This window comes from Haliotis cracherodii, unplaced genomic scaffold, assembly GCF_022045235.1.
Source record: "Haliotis cracherodii isolate W230 unplaced genomic scaffold, xgHalCrac1.p SCAF_14, whole genome shotgun sequence".
NCBI classification, from domain to species: domain Eukaryota; kingdom Metazoa; phylum Mollusca; class Gastropoda; order Lepetellida; family Haliotidae; genus Haliotis; species Haliotis cracherodii.
Window position 1 is genome coordinate 27,503,962 of NW_027266269.1, and position 24,427 is coordinate 27,528,388.

The 24,427-nt window shown below is 41.8% G+C and overlaps 1 protein-coding gene across 7 annotated transcripts in view; it reads right to left on the minus strand.

Annotated features, from left to right (window-relative positions):
• Window positions 1–1,121: 1,121 nt before the first annotated feature.
• Window positions 1,122–24,427, minus strand: part of LOC139460662 (leucine-rich repeat-containing protein 71-like) — a 55,612-nt gene continuing 32,306 nt past the window's right edge. For 3 of the 7 annotated variants that reach the window (XM_071242140.1, XM_071242139.1, XM_071242134.1), the window contains exons 13-18: window positions 20,855–20,872; window positions 9,408–9,434; window positions 6,432–6,514; window positions 5,106–5,220; window positions 1,973–2,088; window positions 1,122–1,245 (exon numbers count right to left, since the gene is read on the minus strand). In XM_071242140.1, the coding sequence (XP_071098241.1) occupies window positions 1,135–1,245; window positions 1,973–2,088; window positions 5,106–5,220; window positions 6,432–6,514; window positions 9,408–9,434; window positions 20,855–20,872 (470 nt within the window). In that variant the 3' untranslated portion in view covers window positions 1,122–1,134. Of the gene's footprint in view, window positions 1,246–1,972; window positions 2,089–5,105; window positions 5,221–6,431; window positions 6,515–9,407; window positions 9,435–15,493; window positions 15,530–20,854; window positions 20,873–24,427 lie in introns of all 7 variants that reach the window. The other 4 variants (XM_071242138.1, XM_071242135.1, XM_071242136.1 and 1 more) reach the window with 3 other exon arrangements.

Here is a 24,427-nt window from a genome sequence, read left to right on the forward strand (position 1 = left end):
CATGCATCAACCAAGTCAGTGAGCCTGACCCCCCAATCGTATAAGTCGCCTCTTACAGCAAGCATGGGTTGCTGAAGACCTATTCTACCCCGGATCTTCACGGGTCAGTTGATAGATAAAACAAAGCATGAAACACTTGTGCAGATATAATATTGGCCATCAACCACATTGGAGGGCAACTCTCACCAAGTGGCAATTTCATTGGTGAAGCTTGCCAAAATTATAAAGAGAAAGCCAGAATGGCTGCAACACGCATTTTCCCGAGGCAAGGCAGTTAACTGACTTTATAAACCTCTGGTGACGTCATCCTATTGTTCTCCAGTCGGGTTAAATCTCATAAACAGGGACGTTGTAATGTCCCTGGGATTTTATATAATATCAAGTATTATTTGCTATATAATGTGTTATAATATCCCAGAGATTTTATATAATGTCCTGGGTATTTTATTAATATCACTTCCGTTCATGTAACATGTAATGAAATGTAAAATCAAATGACAAATGTTTTCTATATATTCCAGAGGATCGAACTCGCAACCTTCATATCTGTAGACCAGTGAGTGTACCACAAGGCTACAGAGGTGTTGATAAGCCACACTGCTTTTTAGAATGTCCTTTTCAAGATCCGTACGCCAGCAACAGATATTTTACGCCCGTTTCCTAAGGTTCATGGAAAGTATGTTCAAAACATAAAAATGTTGATAAATGTTGTTTTAAGGTTCAAAATAGGTTTATAAGGAAGATAAAACAATTCCCCTCTGGTTGTTAGGATATTTAAAACCCTGTCCCTCGGAAAATCCCTCGGGATGCGGGTTTTAAATATCAAAACAACCCTCGGACATGTTTTATCCTATACATAAAAATCCAATTTCCGTCCTTTCCGAACTAGGCTGGAATTACGGAGTTATATTTAGGCTGGACTAACGAGTAACGAAATCAACATCTGCTGTGCAGCTTTCGGTCGACTGCAGGATTTGCAAAACATGTGTACCATCAACTTAACGTCAACAGATATTTCCAAATCTTTTCATGTTTAACGTGTGGATCTGACATAGATGAGTTACCCTCTTAGAAAACAGTGGACAACTGCTGGATAATTGGTTATCTATGTCACCTGATGATAGGGGACATCTCTCAGACTGCCTCTCCGTCCGGTGTGGCTGGTGGTTTGTAGAAGGGATGTTTTGCTGCCATCATGTCATTCAGTTTCTTCAGCTCATCACTGTCGGCAGACACCTTGTTCTTCTGTGATAGAAGATAGAAAATAACCGATGACAACTCAATTACATATCAAACCCCTGAGGAACAAACCATACAATGCAATATTCTCTCAAAGTTGATGTTACCACATACCTAAAAAGGACATTTTTGACGGTTTTGAAGTGTGACACTTAACTCTAATGAGTGAGTTGGGTTTAACGCCGCTTTTAACAGTATTCCAGTTATATCAGGGCGTGTCAGCTTAATGTGGAGGAAAGCCCGAAGTGATGCAGGTCTTAGAAATTTACCACTTCGATGAAACCCGGGAGTACGGGTATGGTGCTGACAAACCTAGAAACATAATCGGGGCAAACCGGGATTCAAACCCACAATCATAGGTTTCTGGCGAGCCCAAGGGACGCAACTCTGCACAGCGAATCGCGGCTCCTTAGACGACTGGGCCACCCATGCCCCCCCACTTGACTCTAAGGGCCAGGTATATCAGAAAACAAGGGGAAACCTCCCAATCCATACAAATCCTTAAGCCCCACAAGGATTCCAGGTCATAAGACTAAATTGGTCGGTGGTCAGGCTACGTGACTTACTTTATAGCTTTGATCATTGCTCATAATATCAATCACTGGCTTGTCTGGTCAAGATTTGATTATGTACAGGTGATGTCATATAGCTGGAATATTGCTGAGTGAGGTGTCAAACATCAAATAAGGAAACAAAGACTCTAAGACGTATGTGTAGATGGTGACCGACGTACATGGAGGCAGATCCTCATCAGGCCGGTGCCGTTGATCTTGTTGTCCATCAGCAGGGTCTTCTGGTACTGGGCCGCCTTGATCAGCTCCTCCACACCATCCTCTGTGATCTGGTTCCCTGCGAAACACACACATTACATATATTACACACATATTACACATATTACACACACATTACATATTTTACATACACATTACATATATTACACACATATTACATATATTACATACACATAACATATATTACACACACATTACATATATTACATACACATTACATATATTACATACACATTACATATATTACACACACATTACATATATTACACATATATTACACACACATTACATATATTACATACACATTACATATATTACACACACATTACATATATTACACATATATTACACACACATTACATATATTACATACACATTACATATATTACACACACATTACATATATTACACATATATTACACACACATTACATATATTACATACACATTACACATATTACACACACATTACATATTTTACATACACATTACATATATTACACACATATTACATATATTACATACACATAAAATATATTACACACACATTACATATATTACACACACATTACATATATTACATACACATTACATATATTACATACACATTACATATATTACACACACATTACATATATTACATACACATTACATATATTACATACACATTACATATATTACACATATATTACACACACATTACATATATTACACACACATTACATATATTACATACACATTACATATATTACATACACATTACATATATTACACATATATTACACACATATTACATATATTACACACGCATTACATATATTACACACACATTACATATATTACACACATATTACATATATTACATACACATTACATATATTACACATATATTACACACACATTACATATATTACACACACATTACATTATTACGCATACATTACACACACATTACATATATTACACACACAGTACATATATTGCACACACATTACACTATTACGCATACATTACACACACCTTACATGTATTATACACACAGTACACACACACTATACACTCTACACTCACATTACACACATAACATATATTAGACACATACGCTAAACACACACTACAAATATTCACACCACACTCACATTACACACATAATGTGCTCGCTGGGCAGAAGCTCTGTCCACTACAACATGGAGGCGACCAGGGGATTGAACTACGAACCTTACGCTCTCTTGGCTGACACTCTATCCACTACACCACAGAGACGACCAGGCGATTGAACTACAAACCATACACTCTCTGGGCAGACGCTCTATCCACTACACCACAGAGACGGCCAGGGAATTGAACTACAAACCATATACTCTCTGGACAGACTCTCTATCCACTACACCACAGAGACGGCCAGGGGATTGAACTACAAACCATACACTCTCTGGGCAGACGCTCTATCCACTACACCACAGAGATGGTCAGGGGACTTAACTACAAACTGTATGCTCTCTGGGCAGACGCTCTATCCACTACACAACAGAGGCGGTCAGGGGATTGAACTACAAACTGTATGCTCTCTGGGCAGACACTCTATCCACTACACCACAGAGACGGCCAGGGGATTGAACTACAAACCATACACTCTCTGGGCAGACGCTCTATCCACTACACCACAGAGACGGCCAGGGGATTGAACTACAAACTTTACACTCTCTGGGCAGACGCTCTATCCACTACACCACAGAGACGGTCAGGGGATTGAACCACAAACTGTTTGCTCTCTGGGCAGACCCTCTATCCACTACACCACAGAGACGGCCAGGGGATTGAACTACAAACCATACACTCTCTGGGCAGACGCTCAATCCACTACACCACAGAGACTGCCAGGGGACTGAACTACAAACTGTATGCTCTCTGGGCAGACGCTCTATCCATTACACCACAGAGACGGCCAGGGGATTGAACTACAAACCATACACTCTCTGGGCAAACATTCTATCCACTACACTACATAGGCGGCAAGTGGATTTGAAACGCAAACCATACACTCTCTGGGCAGACGTTCTATCCACTACACCACAGAGACGGCCAGGGGATTGAACTACAAACTTTACACTCTCTGGGCAGACGCTCTATCCACTACACCACAGAGACGGCCAGGGGATTGAACTACAAACCATACACTCTCTGGGCAGACGCTCAATCCACTACACCACAGAGACTGCCAGGGGACTGAACTACAAACTGTATGCTCTCTGGGCAGACGCTCTATCCATTACACCACAGAGACGGCCAGGGGATTGAACTACAAACCATACACTCTCTGGGCAAACATTCTATCCACCACACTACATAGGCGGCAAGTGGATTTGAAACGCAAACTTTACACTTTCTGAGTGAGTGAGTGATTGAGTTAAAATTTAACATCACATCGGCATTATTTCAGCCACATAGCGACGAGACCAAATTAATATAATCACAATTGAGTTACGTATGCAAAAAAACATTTTAAAAACAATTTATAAAACACTACACTACAGAGGCAGCCAGGGGATCAAACCAAATGGTGGACACCAACTACTAACATGACGATTATGGCGATTTTGCGATTTTTGCTGTCAGAAATTTGTCGGATATAGTGAAGATGAGCTCCACTCATTACTTGCACAAATCACAGAATCAGTCAGACACCACAAACTGAAATAGCCATGTCTCCAGTTATTAATAATTGTGTTGTAAGCATGGGAGAGGTGGTGCTCTATCCACTACACCACAGAGACGGCCAGGGGATTGAACCACAAACCATACACTCTCTGGGCAGACGCCCTATCCACTACACCACAGAGGCGGTCAGGGGATTGAACTACAAACCATACACTCTCTGGGCAGACGCTCTATCCACTACAAGATGGCGGCAGTCAGGGGATTGAACCACAAACCATACATTCTCTGGGCAGACACTCTATCCACTACACCACAGAGGCGGTCAGGGGATTGAACCACAAACCATACACTCTCTGGGCAGACACTCTATCCACTACACTCTATCCACTGGGAGAGGTGGTGCACGTGGCGTACTCACTGGAGAGGTTGAGATTCAGCAGGACCCGGTTCCCGGCCACCATGAGGGTCTTGAGCTCGGACATGTAGTCCGCCACCTCCATCAGAGGGTTGATCACCTCGGGGACATCGGGTTGCTGTGAAACAAGACACAATAACAACTAAGGGCAAGTAACTGGGTTACACTTCGAAGGTCGTAAACAACATCAGACTGATGCATATATTTAAGAACACCATGACTGAACGGTAAGCCTATGGCAAACATTGACTTTCAGTGTGTACCTACATCAGCTGTTACAACACTGTCCAATCGTGTGGCTGTGTTTTGTGTAAAATTATTCATAAAATATAGGGTGTGCACTTTAAAATCATATTATATGAACACAAGATGAGTATAAATTAACTATATTTAATCGTATATACAATAATGAGCATTAAGTTTTATCTAGAAAAATTTATCAGTTTAGGAGTTCTGCTCAGGAAACGAGCACTGCCTTAATTTTCTGTATATGTCCAACTTGTCATCATGATAAATAAATAAATGAATAAATAAATAAATAAATAAATAAATAAATAAATAAATAAATAAATAAATAAATAAATAAATAAATAAATTAAATTAAATAAAATAAAATAAAATAAATAAACAAACAAACAAATAAATAAATAAATAAATAAATAAATGTTAAAAGGCACCAGTTCACCACTAGACTGATCTGTATAGCAAGTTTCAACAAGAAATATTCAACAGTTTAGGAGTTCTGGCTGAAAATGGAAAACAGACAGAGGTATAGCGACATGCATGCACGTGTGTATGTGTGGCTGCTTGTACTAGTCCAGACAAATGACGATTTTATAGTGCTAGCTCATTGAGCTACCACTAAATCACAGCGGTCTGTAAATAATCGAGTCTGGACCAGACAATCCAGTGATTGACATCATGAGCATCGATTCACGCAAGTGGGACACGATAACATGCATCAACCAAGTCAGCGAGCCTGACCACCCGATCCTGTTAGTCGCCTCTTACGACAAGCATAGTCGCCTTTTACGGCAAGCATGGGTTGCTGGAGACTTATTCTAACCCGGGTCATGAGATCAGAGTGAGTGAGTATGGTTTTACACCGCTTTTATCAATATTCCAGCAATATCACGGCGGGGGACACCAGAAATGGGCTTCACACATTGTACCCATGTCGGGAATTGAACCCAAGGCTTCGGCGTGACGAGCAAACGCTTTTACCACTAGGCTACCCGACCGCCCCTCGTGAGATCAGTGATGTGGGTACAGCGTAGTTACAAACAACCCAACTCCCTGCCTCTACATCTATCGTGTTACACTTCTCACCTCCTGTTCCAGTGGTGTTGGTTTCTTGACCTTCTTGTCCTTCGTCTTCCCCACGCTCTTCCCTGCATCAGCTGCTATAGAGGCTGTCCAACATACATACACATAGCTGCATGGTGGGTACCCGGTAGATACAGGATAAACATCACTTTAAAGAACATTTCACATAAGGGTGCAGGGAACGCACTGGTTCTCTCACATTGGCAAATAGTTAATTGTTTCACTTTTCTTAAAGTTTACTTTAATATAATACTTTCCTTATTCATTACAAATATAATGAAAATAGATTTAAGGAACAGATCAAGATAGATTTCTTTACTGATGGAATCAAAGTGTTACCAGTCATTCTATATCAGCATTGAGGGATCAGCATTATACATACATTACTATTCATGGCAACATTTATCTCTAGTTTGACATCATTCATAGCAAGATGATCAAATGCAATGTAAAGACATAAAAGCCATGCAGACTGATGTATGTTGGTCTGAATTAAAGACTTCATTAGATGATACAATAACACTGACATAGAAATCAGTGGTAATCAAGGCAGAGGTGAGGTGAAATGGGGTTGAACGTCGCGTCCAAGATTATTGCACTTATATAGCGACGTGCATGTACGTGTGTGTGTTTGTGTGGCTGCTTGTACTAGTCCAGACTGATGCCGATTTATAGTGCTAGCTCACTGAGATACCATGCCGCAGTTTAACATGAATACCCCACTCAGACACAGTATACTGACTCCGAGCCGACCAGTCCTTGTTTTACCCCCTTATTGCCGAGCGCCAGAGTGAGTGAGTGAGTTTGGTTTTACGCCGCTTTTAGCAATATTCCAGCAATATCACGGTGGGGGACACCAGAAATGGGCTTCACACATTGTACCCATGTCGGGAATCGAACCCGGGTCTTCGGCGTGACGAGCGAACGCTTTAACCACTAGGCTACCCGACCGCCCCGCCGAGCGCCAGAAACGGTAACAACAAGTACCATCTTTTAACGTCTTTTGGTATGAGGTGGCCGGGGATCGAATCCCGGACCTTCCGCTCTCCGGGCGGATAATCAGGGCAGAGGGAATATTTATGAATTACATACTTCATCAGAACATGTAATCATAACACAGAAACTGATGTAGGAACTCAAGTGGTCATCAGCGCATAGGGAATGTTAATGGATTACATACTTCATCAGAACATGTAATCATAGCACAGAAACTGATGTAGGAACACAAGTGGTCATCAGCGCAGAGGGAATGTTAATGAATTACATACTTCATCAGAACATGTAATCATAGCACAGAAACTGATGTAGGAACTCAAGTGGTCATCAGCCCAGAGGGAATGGGGATCTGAGCAAGGTGATGAAGCATGTTCTACCATCGGATGGAGTGTAGCAGGGGGGGGACATAACCACAAGAGTCTCAGTAACTGTGAAAGTATGTGGAGCAGTTTAATAGCATAAGCTGCATATTGCAACATGTGCAATAACCTGCTCAACACCACTGCAACATATGCACCAAAAACATATGAAAAGGTAAAAAAATTGCAACATGTGTTACATAATGAGCATAAAGTGCAACGTATATATTCAGCATGTAGCAAAATATATACATGCATGTGTAACAAGCTATGCAACATATACAAGAATGTTGTTTGTTTGTTTGTTTGTTTGGGTGTTTGTTATTTAATGCCGCACTCAGCAATATTCCAGCTATATGACGGCGGTCTGTAAATAATCGAGTCTGGAACAGACAATCCAGTGATTGACATTATGAGCATCGATCCACGCAAGTGGGATACAATGCCATTCATCAACCAAATCAGCGAGCCTGACCACCTGATCCCGTTAGTCGCCTTTTACGACAAGCATAGTCGCCTTTTACAGCAAGCATGGGTTGCTGAAGACCTTTTCTACCCCGGAATCTTCACGGGTCTACAAGAATGTTGTCACATGAGTAAAGAACATAGTGCAACATATACAACAACACATGCAACATGCAGAACAATATACATGTATAGCAGCATATTATGGTACAAGCATATACTTCTATGCAATGTGAGTGAGTGAGTGAGTTGGGTTTAACGCCGCTTTTAACAGTATTCCAGTTATCTCGAGGCATGTAAGCTTAATGTGGGAGGAAAGCCCCAAGTGATGCAGGTCTCAGACGTTTACCACTTCGGTGAAACCCACGAGCACGGGTATGCTGCTGACAAACCTAGAAACATAATTGGAGCTAGCACAGTGCTGACAATATGAAGCAAGCCTTGTGTTGACAATATGAGACGACACATTGTTGACAATATCGGACAAGCACAGTGATGATGAAATGAAGCAATCACAATGTTGATAATATGAAGCAAGCCTTGTGTTGACAATATGGGATGACACATTGTTGACAAAATCGGACAAGCACAATGATGATGAAACGAAGCAATCACAATTTTGATAATATGAAGCATGCCTTGTGTTGACAATATGGGATGACACAATGTTGACAATATCGTACAAGCACAGTGATGATGAAACGAAGCAATCACAATGTTGATAATATGAAGCAAGCCTTGTGTTGACAATATGGGACAACACATTGTTGACAATATGAAGCAAGCACATTGTTGACAATAAGGGACAAAAAATGGCAAATGATGATGGTATGGGTCGGTGCAAGTTTCACAAGAGCCACTGAGCCGGGAAATATGATATATGGGTTAGTCTGTTGACATAGTATTAGAAGTATCCATGGTAACAACTGTGCACAATGGAAAGACATTGATGAGAGTTGACACTTGTTCATCCACTGATGTGATGAGGCATTACCATGGTTACAGGGACAGGATATTGTCGACAAACAATCTGACGATATTATTCATAAAACGGCAATAAAACCAGGTGTGATGGGGTTCAACAGAAGCATGCGAGTTGACAACAGTGAGAAAAACATGCCACATGACAGTCAGGGTGTGGGTCAACACAAGATCCTACCAGTGAGGACGGACAGAAGTTTTAGGGCTGTTGAGGTGAAAGAATAAAGATGTGTTAGAATGCTCAACGTTAAGTGTAAAGATAAAAAGTTGTGATAATTCTTGACCAGAGAGAAACACGCTCCATTTCAAGAACATGGATAGTGCTAATCTTAACACTGTGTTGGTAGGGCCAATGAATGGCACTGAGGACAAAATCCTTGCAGTAGGTTAAACAATGGAGAAGTAATATAGTTGTAACACAGGTTTTGACTATTAGCTAAGGAACTTGGCAGAGTTGCTAAAGTAAACTTCAATGACTAGATAGGGTCATTCAAACACAGAAGGCAAGGTCACTAGATAAAACCCCCAAGGCCTAGGTGATAACAGGAAACCCAGTGGGTCAAGGTCGCTGTTTTAATCCTCAAGGTCACAACAAGAAACCCATTAGGTCAAGGTTGCCATTTTAAACCCTCAAGGTAACAAGAAACCCAGTAGGTCAAGGTTGCCATTTTAAACCCTCAAGGGCACAACAGGAAACCCAAAAGGGCAAGGTCACTATATTGAATTCCAAAGGGCAAGGTCATTACATTAAATACTAATGGCAAGGTCACTACATAAAGCCCTTGAGGGATGGTCAACCAAAGATCAAATGAGGGCTAATACCTGATCCCCGCTGCCCCAAGATGACAAAAATTCCAGAAAGTCAGTCAGAACACACTACAAGCTTGGGGCACTGTGTTTGTTTTTGTTTGTTTGTTGTTTAACGCCACACTCAGCAACACACGTGAGACATCTCAAGATGATGAGAATTCCTGACTATCCTAAAACCCATGTTCCTGAATGTGAGTTACAACACACGACACTGAGAATGTGAGTGGTGAGTGAGTGCGATGGACGGACACACGTGTGTGACATGTGATCATGGTGATGTTAGAAGATTCAACAGCACGCTGTGGTGTAAGGACAGTGCTGGTCAACTGACCTGGACGATGGTCTGAAACACCCACAAGTAGAAACCATATTAATATTTGAACATCCATGTATGCGTATTAATACCAATGTTCACCAGACACCAATGCATCACCACACACCCAATCATTAGTATTGCATGAGTGAGTGCATGTTGTTTTATGCTGCAGTCAGCAATATTCCAGCTGTATCTGTCTAGCCTGGAAATAACTGAACCAAGAACCAAATACAGCGAAATACGTTTATAACGAACACGTTTATAACAAACTGACGGATATAACAAACTGGTTCTGGGTCCATCCATTTGCTGTATATATGCTTTATCTCTGCTGATAACGAAATATGGTTATAACAGACTAAAATTAGTGGTCCCTTTGACTTCGTTATAACCGTAGATTACTGTACAGTCAAGTCCCGTTAATCCGACATGGTTGGTTGCATATGATTATGTCGGATTAACAAGTATGTCACATAAACGAAATGAAGTAGAATCAACATTTGTGATCGAAAATCGGAAAAACACACAACAGAAAACGATACAAACACGTAATAAAAAACGAAAAATGAAATATTCATATTCTTATGTTACATTGTTAGGAGAATGTTTTCTAAACATGCAACCTCTTAACACAAAACTACTGTTACGGACTGTACGACTGATTCAAATACTTTTTAAAGCATAGTCTGGAATGGAAGTCGCCAGTTTGAAACTGGTACCGCAAAGCTCAAGAGAGCTGCTTTCTTAGTGGCTAATGTTGACTTCCAGTAAGTCATTTCATTCGTCGGTCAAAGTTCGCGAATGGTCGTTCTGATGTGACCTGTAATGGGATCATCTGATTTTAATGAGATTGAGTTAATCTAAGCATGTGATTAATCGTGTTTTGTTTATTTAAAGCATTTATTGTTTATTGTTAAGCAAGTTCTTCTCTGCAGCTGTTGTAATATGCAGCTACCAGACAACACTTCAAAACACTAGCTGTGTACTCATAGGCAGATGACCACGGAGTACGCTGAACCTGTGTCGGATTAACAAGACTGATTAATGAGTGATTTCGGTAATTCGATGCCAATTAGGTGTATCAAAGTCAGAGTGCGAGACTGTCGGATTAACGGGTCTAAATAGCACTGATTTAATTGGATCAAATCATTAGTGTCAGATAGACCCAATTGCCGGAGTGTGGGAATGACGAGACTTGACTGTGTACAATTAAAAAAATAACATAAACATTCACATTCATCAACAACACATTTAACATTAAACAACAAACATCTGAACAAACAAACATGATCAGGTTAATGTCATGAGTTCAACGTGAGGACATGACTACTGGTCATGTCAGCGCACACTGACATAAACACGAATGTCTGTGAGTGAGTGAGTTGGGTTTAATGCCACTTTAAACAGTATTCCAGTTATATCACAGCGTATCAGCTTAATGTGGGAGGAAAGCCAAAGTGATACTGGTCTCAGACATTTCCCACTTTGGTGAAGCCCATGAGCACTGGTATGGTGCTGACAAACCGAGAAACCCGGGGAACCGGTATTCAAACCCAAGATCATAGGTTCCTGGCATGCCCAAGGGATGCAACTCTTCACATGGAACTGCAGTTCCTTAGACAACTGGACCACCTGGGCCACCCAAACATCTGTGTAATTATGAAATGTTTGAACAAGTGACTATCAATTTCAACAGAAAACAAGATGGGTGTGGCAGCATCAGAGAGATGGAGAGGGTGCCACTATCAGAGAGATGGGGTGGGTTCCACTATCAGAGAGATGGGGTGGTTGTGGCAGCATCAGAGAGATGGGGAGGGTCCCACTATCAGAGATGGGGGAGGGTGTGGCACCATCAGAGAGATGGGGAAGGAATGACGCCAGCAGAGATGTTGAGGGTTTGGCAAATCAGAAAGATGGGAAGGGTGACACCATCAGAGATGGGGTGGGTGTGGCCCAATCAGAGAGATGGGGAGGGTGCCTCTATCAGAGATTGGGAAGGTGTGGCACAATCAGAGAGATGGGGAGGGCATGGCACCATAAGAGAGATTGGGTGAGGTGTGGCACAATCAGAGAGATTGGGAGGGTGCCACTATCAGAGATGGGGAGGGTGTGGCACAATCAGAGAGATGGGGAGGGTGCCACTATCAGAGATGGGGAGGGTGCCACTATCAGAGATGGGGAGGGTGTGGCACAATCAGAGAGATGGGGAGGGTGCCACTATCAGAGATGGGGAGGGTGCCACTATCAGAGAGATGGGGTGGGTGCCACTATCAGAGATGGGGAGGGTGTGGCACAATCAGAGAGATGGGGTGGGTGCCACTATCAGAGATGGGGAGGGTTCCACTATCAGAGAGATGGGGTGGTTGTGGCAGCATCAGAGAGTTGGGGAGGGTCCCACTATCAGAGATGGGGGAGAGTGTGGCACCATCAGAGAGATGGGGAGGGTGCCACTATCAGAGAGATGGGGTGGTTGTGGCACCATCAGAGAGATGGGGAAGGCATGAGGCCATCAGAGATGTTGAGGATTTGGCATATCAGACTGATGGGAAGGGTGACACCATCAGAGATGGGGAAGGTGTGGCAACAACTGAGAGATGGTTAAGGCATGACATTATCAGAGATGGGGAGGGTGCCAAGAGAGATGGGGCGGGTGTTGCAACAACTGAGAGATGGGGAAGGCATGACATTATCAGAGATGGGGAGGGTGCCACTATGAGAGAGATGGGGTGAGTGTGGCCGCATCAGAGAGATGGGGAGGGTGCCACTATCAGAGATGGGGAGGGTGTGGCAGCATCAGAGAGATGGGGATGGTGCCACTATCAGGGAGATGGGGCGGGCATGGCACCATCAGAGAGATTGGGAGGGTGTGGCACCAGCATGGCACCAAGGTGCTAGACTGGGAGAACATCATAGCACAGCTATCATGGCCTGGTAAGGAAGTACAGAAGTTAGTCCTTGGCTGAATAGGTGAAGGTCATTTAAGACAGCAATATTGTCCTGAATCAACTGGTCAAGACCAGAGACCATACACAGCTAATCTTAGCAGGGATAACTTGGAACTGACCTATTCAAACAGGAAATGTATTGTTTCAATGTAAGCAATAGTTTCATCAGTGTTGTAGACTGTGCTTGGTGTTCTTCAGGTTATGTAGCGTTCCTATCAGATAGTGGACTGTGATCGCACAACAGAATCTGTGAGAGTGTTAGAGTTGTAGACTGTGCTTGGTGTTCTTCAGGTTATGTGGCGTTCCTATCAGCTAGTGGACTGTGATCGCACAACAGTGTCTGTGAGAGTGTTAGAGTTGTAGACTGTGCTTGGTGTTCTTCAGGCTATGTAGCGTTCCTATCAGATAGTGGACTGTGATCGCACAACAGTGTCTGTGAGAGTGTTAGATTTGTAGACTGTGCTTGGTGTTCTTCAGGTTATGTGGCGTTCCTATCAGCTAGTGGACTGTGATCGCACAACAGTGTCTGTGAGAGTGTTAGAGTTGTAGACTGTGCTTGGTGTTCAGGTTATGTGGCGTTCCTATCAGATAGTGGACTGTGATCACACAACAGTGTTTATGAGAGTGTTAGTGTTGTAGACTGCCTGGTGTTCTTCAGGTTATGTAGCGTTCCTATCAGATAGTGGACTGTGATCTCACAACAGTGTCTGTGAGAGTGTTAGAGTTGTAGAATGTGCTTGGTGTTCTTCAGGTTGTGTAGCGTTCCTATCAGATAGTGGACTGTGATCGCACAACAGTGTCTGTGAGAGTGTTAGAGTTGTAGACTGTGCTTGGTGCTCTTCAGGTTATGTGGCGTTCCTCTAAACAGTTGCAAGGCTATTGAACTGTGATCACACAACAGTGTCTGAGAAAGTGTTAGTGTTATGGACGTAGTGTCATCACACAACAGTGTCTGAGAGAGTGTTCATGTTGTGGACAGTGTCATCACACAACAGTGTCTGAGAAAGACTTAGTGTTATGGACGTAGTGTCATCACACAACGGTGTCTGACAGAGTGTTAGTGTTATGGACGTAGTGTCATCACACAACAGTATCTGAGAGAGTGTTCAGGTTGTGGACAGTGTCTGAGAAAGTGTTAGTGTTATGGACGTAGTGTCATCACACAACAGTGTCTGAGAGAGTGTTCATGTTGTGGACAGTGTCATCACACAACAGTGTCTGAGAAAGACTTAGTGTTATGGACGTAGTGTCATCACACAACAGTGTCTGACAGAGTGTTAGTATTGGACTGAACACTGTTAGTTTGACGTTAGTAAAACTGTTAAAGCAAACATAACGAACTTTTTTGGACAACTGAACAAATAATCTCTTGTTAATTTCTAGAAAGACTTTTCCCTGTAGAACTATATCAAAGATCATTGCAACACAGTCAGAAATCCTACAAAATTAAATATGCCATGAAGTAAAACAGAACAGAAACCAGTTAAACAAGTCCTATCTTGCACATCTTGCATCATTCCATATTAAAATTAACAAACTTTCTGGTTTAGATTCAGTTAGTCTTCAATCATAAGCTTTATAAAAATCAGTATGTCAGAGTAGAGGATCTATTCACTGACATGGTTTACAGTGAGATACATCATGGTCAGTATTCAAAATAAGCGCCTGCCTGTAGGCCCGTGGCAGATAGATTTTGTGTCAGGCTTGTAGTTTCAAATTTGTAAGGCCTGTAGTAAATTTAAATGTTGATATACTTGACACCATAAGCTGCAGTTTTTTAAAAATGAGGGTCTGAAGAGTTTAGTCAGGGCCTGCAGCTTCTAAAGAATGTGGGTTGTGATGGCAATCTGGGAATTTTTTCAGTTACAAACACTGATCGTGGTGCATTGTCAAAACAGAAAGGAAAATACTTTCGGTAAACAATTCCCAGAGTAAAACATATGAAATTGTTTTGTGATGCAAAGATGGACAGAAGCAATAAGGTAAATTTTCAAATTTTGACACAAATTAAAATCAAGGTTCTCTAGGGTACCATTAATATAATGCCTCCCATAATCACTATTTAAATATGCCTTTATCAAATCCAAATAAAATTATTTATCAAGAAAAGTTAGTTCTGCCAGGGCAAAGTCTGTCGGAACAGATGTTAGGAGAACTCATCGAGCCCTAAGGCTCAACAATACATGTACTCACCACCTGAACCACGACCCCCGATAGCTGGGTTAGCACCTGATATAAACAGTAAGCCAGTGTAAGCTTGGACAACACACTACAGATGGGCTAGCACCTGTTACAAACAGTAAGCCAGTGTAAGCCGGGACAACACACTACGGATGGGCTAGCACCTGCTACAAACAGTAAGCCATTGTAAGCTGGGACAACACACTACGGATGGGCTAGCACCTGCTACAAACAGTAAGCCAGTGTAAGCTGGGACAACACACTACAGATGGGTTAGCACCTGTTACAAACAGTAAGCCATTGTAAGCTGGGACAACACACTACAGATGGGTTAGCACCTGTTACAAACAGTAAGCCAGTGTAAGCTGGGACAACACACTACAGAGGGGCTAGCACCTGTTACAAACAGTAAGCCATTGTAAGCTGGGACAACACACTATAGATGGGCTAGCACCTGATACAAACAGTAAGCCATTGTAAGCCGGGACAACACACTACAGATGGGTTAGCACCTGTTACAAACAGTAAGCCAGTGTAAGCTGGGACAACACACTACAGATGGGCTAGCACCTGTTACAAACAGTAAGCCAGCGTAAGCTGGGACAACACACTATAGATGGGCTAGCACCTGATACAAACAGTAAGCCAGTGTAAGCTGGGACAACACACTACAGATGGGCTAGCACCTGATACAAACAGTAAGCCAGTGTAAGCTGGGACAACACACAACAGATGAGTTAGCACCTGATACAAACAGTAAGCCAGCGTAAGTCTGGACAACACACTACAGATGGGCTAGCACCTGTTACAAACAGTAAGCCATTGTAAGCCGGGACAACACACTACAGATGGGTTAGCACCTGATACAAACAGTAAGCCAGCGTAAGTCTGGACAACACACTACAGATGGGCTAGCACCTGATACAAACAGTAAGCCATTGTAAGCCGGGACAACACACCACAGATGGGTTAGCACCTGTTACAAACAGTAAGCCAGTGTAAGCTGGGACAACACACTACGGATGGGCTAGCACATGATACAAACAGTAAGCCATTGTAAGCTGGGACAACACACTACGGATGGGCTAGCACCTGATACAAACAGTAAGCCATTGTAAGCCGGTACAACACACTACAGATGGGCTAGCACCTGATACAAACAGTAAGCCATTGTAAAGGTGGGACAACACACTATAGATAGGCTAGCACCTGATACAAGCAGTAAGCCAGCGTAAGCTGGGACAACACACTACAGATGGGCTAGCACCTGTTACAAACAGTAAGCCAGCGTAAGCTGGGACAACACACTATAGATGGGCTAGCACCTGATACAAACAGTAAGCCAGTGTAAGCTGGGACAACACACTACAGATGGGTTAGCACCTGTTACAAACAGTAAGCCAGTGTAAGCTGGGACAACACACTACAGATGGGCTAGCACCTGTTACAAACAGTAAGCCAGCGTAAGCTGGGACAACACACAACAGATGGGCTAGCACCTGCTACAAACAGTAAGCCAGCGTAAGCTGGGACAACACACTATAGATGGGCTAGCACCTGATACAAACAGTAAGCCGTTGTAACCTGGAACAACACACTACAGATGGGCTAGCACCTGTTACAAACAGTAAGCCAGTGTAAGCTGGGACAACACACGACAGATTGGCTAGCACCTGATACAAACAGTAAGCGAGTGTAAGCTGGGACAACACACTACAGATGGGCTAGCACCTGCTACAAACAGTAAGCCATTGTAAGCCGGGACAACACACTACAGATGGGCTAGCACCTGCTACAAACAGTAAGCCAGCGTAAGTCTGGACAACACACGACAGATGGGCTAGCACCTGATACAAACAGTAAGCCAGTGTAAGCTGGGACAACACACTACAGATGGGCTAGCACCTGATACAAACAGTAAGCCAGTGTAAGTCTGGAAAACACACTGTAGATGGGCTAGCACCTGATACAAACAGTAAGCCAGTGTAAGCTGGGACAACACACTACAGATGGGCTAGCACCTGATACAAACAGTAAGCCATTGTAAGCCGGGACAACACACTACAGATGGGCTAGCACCTGATACAAACAGTAAGCCATTGTAAGCCGGGACAACACACTACAGATGGGCTAGCACCTGCTACAAACAGTAAGCCAGCGTAAGTCTGGACAACACACTATAGATGGGCTAGCACCTGATACAAACAGTAAGCCATTGTAAGCTGGGACAACACACAATAGATGGGCTAGCACCTGCTACAAACAGTAAGCCATTGTAAGCTGGGACAACACACTACAGATGGGCTAGAACCTGCGACAAACAGTAAGCCAGGGTAAGCCTGGATATGAAATGAGTAATTTGGCTTTGGTGCCTCTGTTAGCAACATTCTAGCAATACTGAGATACATGAAGCAAGTTGTGTTGCTGTGGGATATATATATATATATATATATATATATATATATATATATATATATATATATATATATATATATATATATATATATATATAAAACTAGTTGTATCCCACATCAACTGTGGGATTATATGAAACTAGTTTTTCTGTGTGATATATGAAACTAGTTGTCTTGCTGTGGGATATATAAACCTAGTTGTTCTTCTGTGCGATATATGAAACTAGTTGTGTTTCTGTGGGATATATATAAAGCAGGTGTGTTGCTGTGGGATAAATATGAAACTAGTTGTGTCACTATGGAATATATGAAACAAGTTGTGTCACTATGGGATATATGAAACTAGTTGTGTCACTATGGAATATATGAAACAAGTTGTGTCACTATGGGATATATGAAACTAGTTGTGTCACTATGGGATATATAAAACCAGTTGTATTCCTGAAGGATATATGAAACCAATTGTGTTTCTGTGGGACATATATAAAACTAGTTGTGTTGCTGTGAGATATATGAAACTAGTTGTGTTGCTGTGAGATATATGAAACTAGTTGTGTTGCTTTGGGATATATGAAACTAGTTGTGTCACTGTGGAATATATATGAAACTAATTGTGTTTCTGTAGGACATATATAAACTAGCTGTGTTGCTGTGAGATATATGAAACTAGTTGTGTTGCTGTGTGATAAATGAAACTAGTGCATACTGGCTTGCTGTCTCAAGTTCCAAGGACTCCAATAACATCTATCAATGCCTTTAATGCATTAATTACGGTACTGATGAATATTGCATCAATTCTGCAGTTGTCTGCAGCAGAAACCTGCCTTCTGTGTACATTCTATCATGATCTAAGAAAAACAGTTTGGGTTTAAAACAATAATTGACTGATGGAGGACTAAAGTTGACTGACGCATAGCAGGATGCACGGGTCAGTGAGACCAGAGGATGAACACTTCCCACACATGCACGCTATGGCGGACACCAGGGTGGGTGTACAAGTCACCTAGTCTACATAGGCTACATGTATATAAACTAATGCATGCACCCGCACTGGTGCCAATTAAATTAAACAAGACCAGTTTACCTCAGATTTTACACCATTTTCTTGCAAAAGTAGCCAAAGGTACAGTATTTTTTCCAATATTATTAACAGACATCATTGACCAAGAAAAAGGTCAGAGTAAGGAGACAATTGAGAATTAAGAAAAGTATTTTGAAAAGTATTACTGACAGTTAAAGGCAACTTCAAATACATTCTTAAAACAATCTCCAAATCACAGCCCTGAACATTAGATGTATGAAGCACATGTTTAACCATACAGAAGGTAATTAGTTTTTCTTATAGTCCAGGGTAGATTCATATCCGTAGGAGTACATGAGAAGTAGGAAGCACACAGGAGGAAGTCAGACACCCAGTCAGAGGAAGTCAGACACCCAGTCAGAGGAAGTCAGACACCCAGTCTGAAAAAGTCAGTCAGGCAATCGGAGGAAGTCAGACAAGCAGTCGGAGGAAGTCAGACACCCAGTCAGAGGAATTCCGACTCGCAGTCGGAGGAAGTCAGACACACAGTCAGAAAAAGTCAGACACGCAATCGGAGGAAGTCAGTCAGGCAATCGGAGGAAGTCAGACACGCAGTCGGAGAAAGTCACACGCAATTGGAGAAAGTCAGACAGGCAGTCAGCGAAAGTCAGACAGGCGGTCGAAGGCAGTCAGATACACAGTGGAGGAAGTCAGACAGGCAGTCAGAGGAAGTCAGACACCCAGTCGGAGGAAGTCAGACAAGCAGTCAGAGGAAGTCAGACACGCAGTCGGAGGAAGTCAGACAAACAGCTAGTACCCACTGTCAAAAAAACTCAACACAAGAGAAACACTGAAGAGATTCACCCGTCACACCCCCTCACACACATATTATCCAGAAACAGCAAATCTCCGATATATTCTTACTTGCCGCTTTGTACACAGCAATGTATAAAATAATCTGACTTTCGAAGGATTGCTAAAAAACATTTGTAAACTTATTCCGTCTATTATAAGTCATATATGGCGGCGAGTCACCTAAGATACAGCAATTCAAAGTGCAGTTGTGTCCCTTGGGCATGCCAGGATCTAATATATGAGGTTTGAATCGCAGTTCTATCCTGAATATCATGCTTGGTTTGTCATGATAACAACCATGATTGTTAGTTTCACCAAAGTGGTAAACTTGTAAAACCTGCATCAATTTACGCTGACACGCTAGAATACTAATATAATGATCACATATATATATATAATGACAAACATACCTCACTCACTCTGTCTTTACTTGTGTACTTTACTCTTCATGATTCTTCACAAGGTGAGTGAGTGAGTTTGGTTAAACACTGATTTATTTATTATTTGGTGTTTGTTATTTAACGCCGCACTCAGCAATATTCCAGCTATATGACCGCAGTCTGTAAACAATCAAGTCTGGACGAGGCAATCCAGTGATTGACATCATGAGCATCGATCCATGCAATTCGAATACGATGACATGCATCAACCACGTCAGCGAGCCTGACCACCCGATCCCGTTAGTCGCCTCTTACAACAAGTACAGTCGCCTGTTACAGCAAGCATGGGTTGCTCAAGACATATTCTACCCCGGATCTTCACGAATTTAAGCTGTATTTCAGTTAATCAGGGTGTTCAGCTTGACATAACCAGGGTGAACTGGGAATCAAACCCATGATCATAGGTTCCTGGTACACCTAAGGGACACAACTCTGCATAATGAACTATGGTGCCTTAGACAACTGGGCCGACCTAACCATCAAATTTAGAACAAAATTAAGAAAGAAACATTGTTCTTCCTCTTAAAAGAGTTGTTTTAGAAAGTATAGATTGTATGTGTGTGCTACTGGGCAGGTGAATCTCCATGATAAGGACAGTTAGCTTAAAGCAATATGGAGTAAAACTGGAGAAAACGGTCATAACCTCTTGCGCCTCGGGGGTCTAGAGGAGAGAAGAAATAACATCATTAGTAGTTATTGGACGCCAGTGTAATTACATATACTGGACAAAAAAGTTAGGGATCATGAATATTTAAGATGCACCACACCACTACCCCTAAAAATATTCATGATCATAATCTTCAACCAATCTCGCTACAGCTAAACAAAGATCTGAAGACATCCCATTAGGGGTCACGTCAGAACGACCTTTCATCCGACCAATCAGAGCGTCGCTTACCAGATTATGAAAGTGACCGTCGGAATGTGATTTCTAATCATGCAACCTCGAAAACTTTATTCCGAACGATAGTTACGGGTTTAACAACTGAATCTATACAATCTAGCCCATCTATTAGCCGTTCGAGAATGTTCTTTTGTTCAGGTTTCATATTTGTAATCGAGAAGCGTAGTCGCCAATTTGAAATTAGTGCCGTAAAGCACGAGAAAGCTGCCTTCTGATTGGTCATTCCATTGGTCGGTCAAAGTTCACGCAAGGTCGGTCTGACGTGACCCGTAATGGGATGTCCTCAGATCTTTGTTTAGCGGTAGCGAGAACTAAGATCTGATTTTAATGAGATTGGATCTTCAACTTTCTTTGTTCAGTGGACAATGGGTCTATCTACAGGCTGAAATTCAACAACCAACGTTACATTGTATTTCTTGGTTCCAAATCCATTAAATAACTCTGAACACACGATCTTTTGGAACATGAACGTTTTGGAAACAATAATTTCATATGTACCATATTTTCTTGAGTATAGTGCACACTTTTTTCCCAAAAACACAGCTGTGTAGAAGGGGGTGCGCATCATACCATCATAATGATTTTTTTCCCCCAATGCAAAGACATTACCATGAGCACGGAACACCGGAAATACCATGTCAAGAAATCTGTACTGGAGTACACAATCTTGTATTACACTGTCTGGTTATGAAAAGTGTTCATGGTATATCTGGACTTATGTTTGTAACTTATTACCTTAAATTTATTCAAAATTCCTTTTAATATTGTTTTAATAAATGTCGACAAAATTGTGTGTGAAGCAATTGGAAGATCGCACAACTCACTGTTATAAACAGTCACCACGATCCGATTACCTCTAATGGCGCCTTGAATCGAACTTTAGTTGACAGAGAATGGATATATATATCATATATGCCAGAATTAGCTGAAGAGGTATGGTGTAATTTGTTTCTGCACTTAATATTCCACAAAAAAAATTCCAAAATTGTATCCGCTAGGGTGGGGTGCGCATTATACTTGGGTGCGCACTATACTCGAAAAACATATGGTATTATAATTGCAGTTGGGGTTCTGAGGTCATTTATTTTTTTCACAATCAGGGGAAGAGTAGTTGGATTGGTGACTCTGTCCCACACTGAGACATCTTCCTGAGTCAAGGGATTTAACTGACTGTAAAAGTCCAGTTTCCACCCTTGGCGAACAAAGCTGGAATTTCTGGACTCGATCGTAGCACCATCAGCGGTTATTACAAGTTATGTCCCTTCTATGTCCCTCCTATTGACCAATCAGATTCCCTCTCTCTTATCACTTGCATTTGCTTCAAACAATATGGCGGTGCCCAGTCAAGACTATCTGATCGGATCAATAATGAAGCATAAACGTGTCTTACTTCTCAAAGTGCATGAAATCACATGAGCACCTTGATTAGAAACATGAAAGGATCTGGAAAATATCTGTTGACACCAAGTTGATGCTTTACAAATCCTGAAATCGACCGACGAACAAGATGTCGATTTCATCATCATCATTTGGTGCATTTGATCATTATTGTCAGGGAGCCTATAAATATCATGTGTCCAAACATGCAACAAAAAGTTGAAAAAGTTGCCAATGTCAGCAACTCAAATAAAAAAAATCCATCAATGATAAAATAAAAGCACTGTGTTTGCACAGCAAAATGTTTCAAGGATGATTAACAAAGTAAACTAGTTTACTGCTATCAATGGTTCTTGATTTTTGTTCTAATGATTATCAAATGAAAAACAAGTGTAAATGGTTTACGTAAATCAAAACAAAAAAACTAGACTAAAATAAATTTCAGCAAAAATCGTAAAATTGGCAAGGATTTGTTTATGCACCACTTACCTAGCAACTGTATAAATAAGTAAGATAAAAAACACTGGAACCAATCTGGTAACTGGTAAAGCAATCGAGATACAAATGTACATGCAACCACTTCAGGGAGTGAGTGAGGAGTTGGGTTTAACGCCGCTTTTAACAGTATTCCAGTTATATCACGGCGTGTCAGCTTTATGTGGGAGGAAAACCCGAAGGGATGCAGATCTCGGACGTTTACCACTTCGGTGAAACCTACAAGCACAGGTATGGTGCTGAAACATAAATGGGGCGAACCGGGGTTCGAACCCACAATCATAGGTTTCTGGCGTGCCCAAGGGACGCAACTCTGCACAGCGAATCGTGGCACCTTAGACGACTAGGCCACCCATGCTCCCTCAACCACTTCAGGCACAAGTCCAAAGTCATAGAAAGTTGATCACATGAGGTAATCAGTATTTTCTCATTGACATCTACTGGACCAGACAATCAAGTGACAGATATCATGTGCATCAATCTACGCAATTGGGATACGATGACATGCATCAACTATGTCAGCGGGCCCATTAGTCACCTCTTCAAACAAGCATGGGCTGCTGAAGACCAATTCTAACTCGAATCTTCACAGGTCATATTAAGATGTACTCCTGTCAGTATTATATTCGGCCTGTAAATTGTGTATTCCTCTTCACAGACCAGTCCTACATTGCTGTAAAAAATATCCACCAATTCCCGTTCTTGAAATAAATTAACAAATTTCCTGTTTTATAAGAAAAACCCAAGATAGGTTATCATTCGTGACCAACTCGTGTTATTCCGGGACAGGCCGAATAGCGACTTGTGCCCGTCTTGTGGACATTTTTTGCAACTGGGTTCCATCTAAGAAAGAATACCTGAAAGAATTGTCAACTCGTTGCGTAATGATTCACGCAAATTTCCCATATGTCATATATATTCCAGATGCTATTTAAGACACATCGGGACTTAAGGTATTACACAGTATGATTGAACACATTTAACTGTATATTGGGTATATGTTTAGATGCAAAAGATATGTAAAATCAAACAGTATTCCTGAGGGATTCTTTGACGGAAGTACTTGATATCACACGCTCATTCTGATCTGTTTGTTGTATTTTCGCACATAACATTTATCAATAGGGGGACGAGTCTTCTTGCAGGTTACAGAAAGGGGCGAGTGGTGACGAAGGATAGGTTATATCATAAGGATATCAATAAAAGGGAGGTAACTCTGCCTATAGTTAATGTTAGCCTAGTGTTAATTTCAAGATTTATATATGTATATATAAGTCCACATTAGTCCAGAGCAGTGATTTTTAAGTCTGCATGTTTCGTCAATCCCTACAATTTGACAGGGAGCTGGATTCCATGTGGGGTTCTTTTCCAAAAGTCAAAAGATCAGGATTCTGTACCCTACAGCAATCAGTGAAGGAGTGAAATCAAATTTAACGTTAC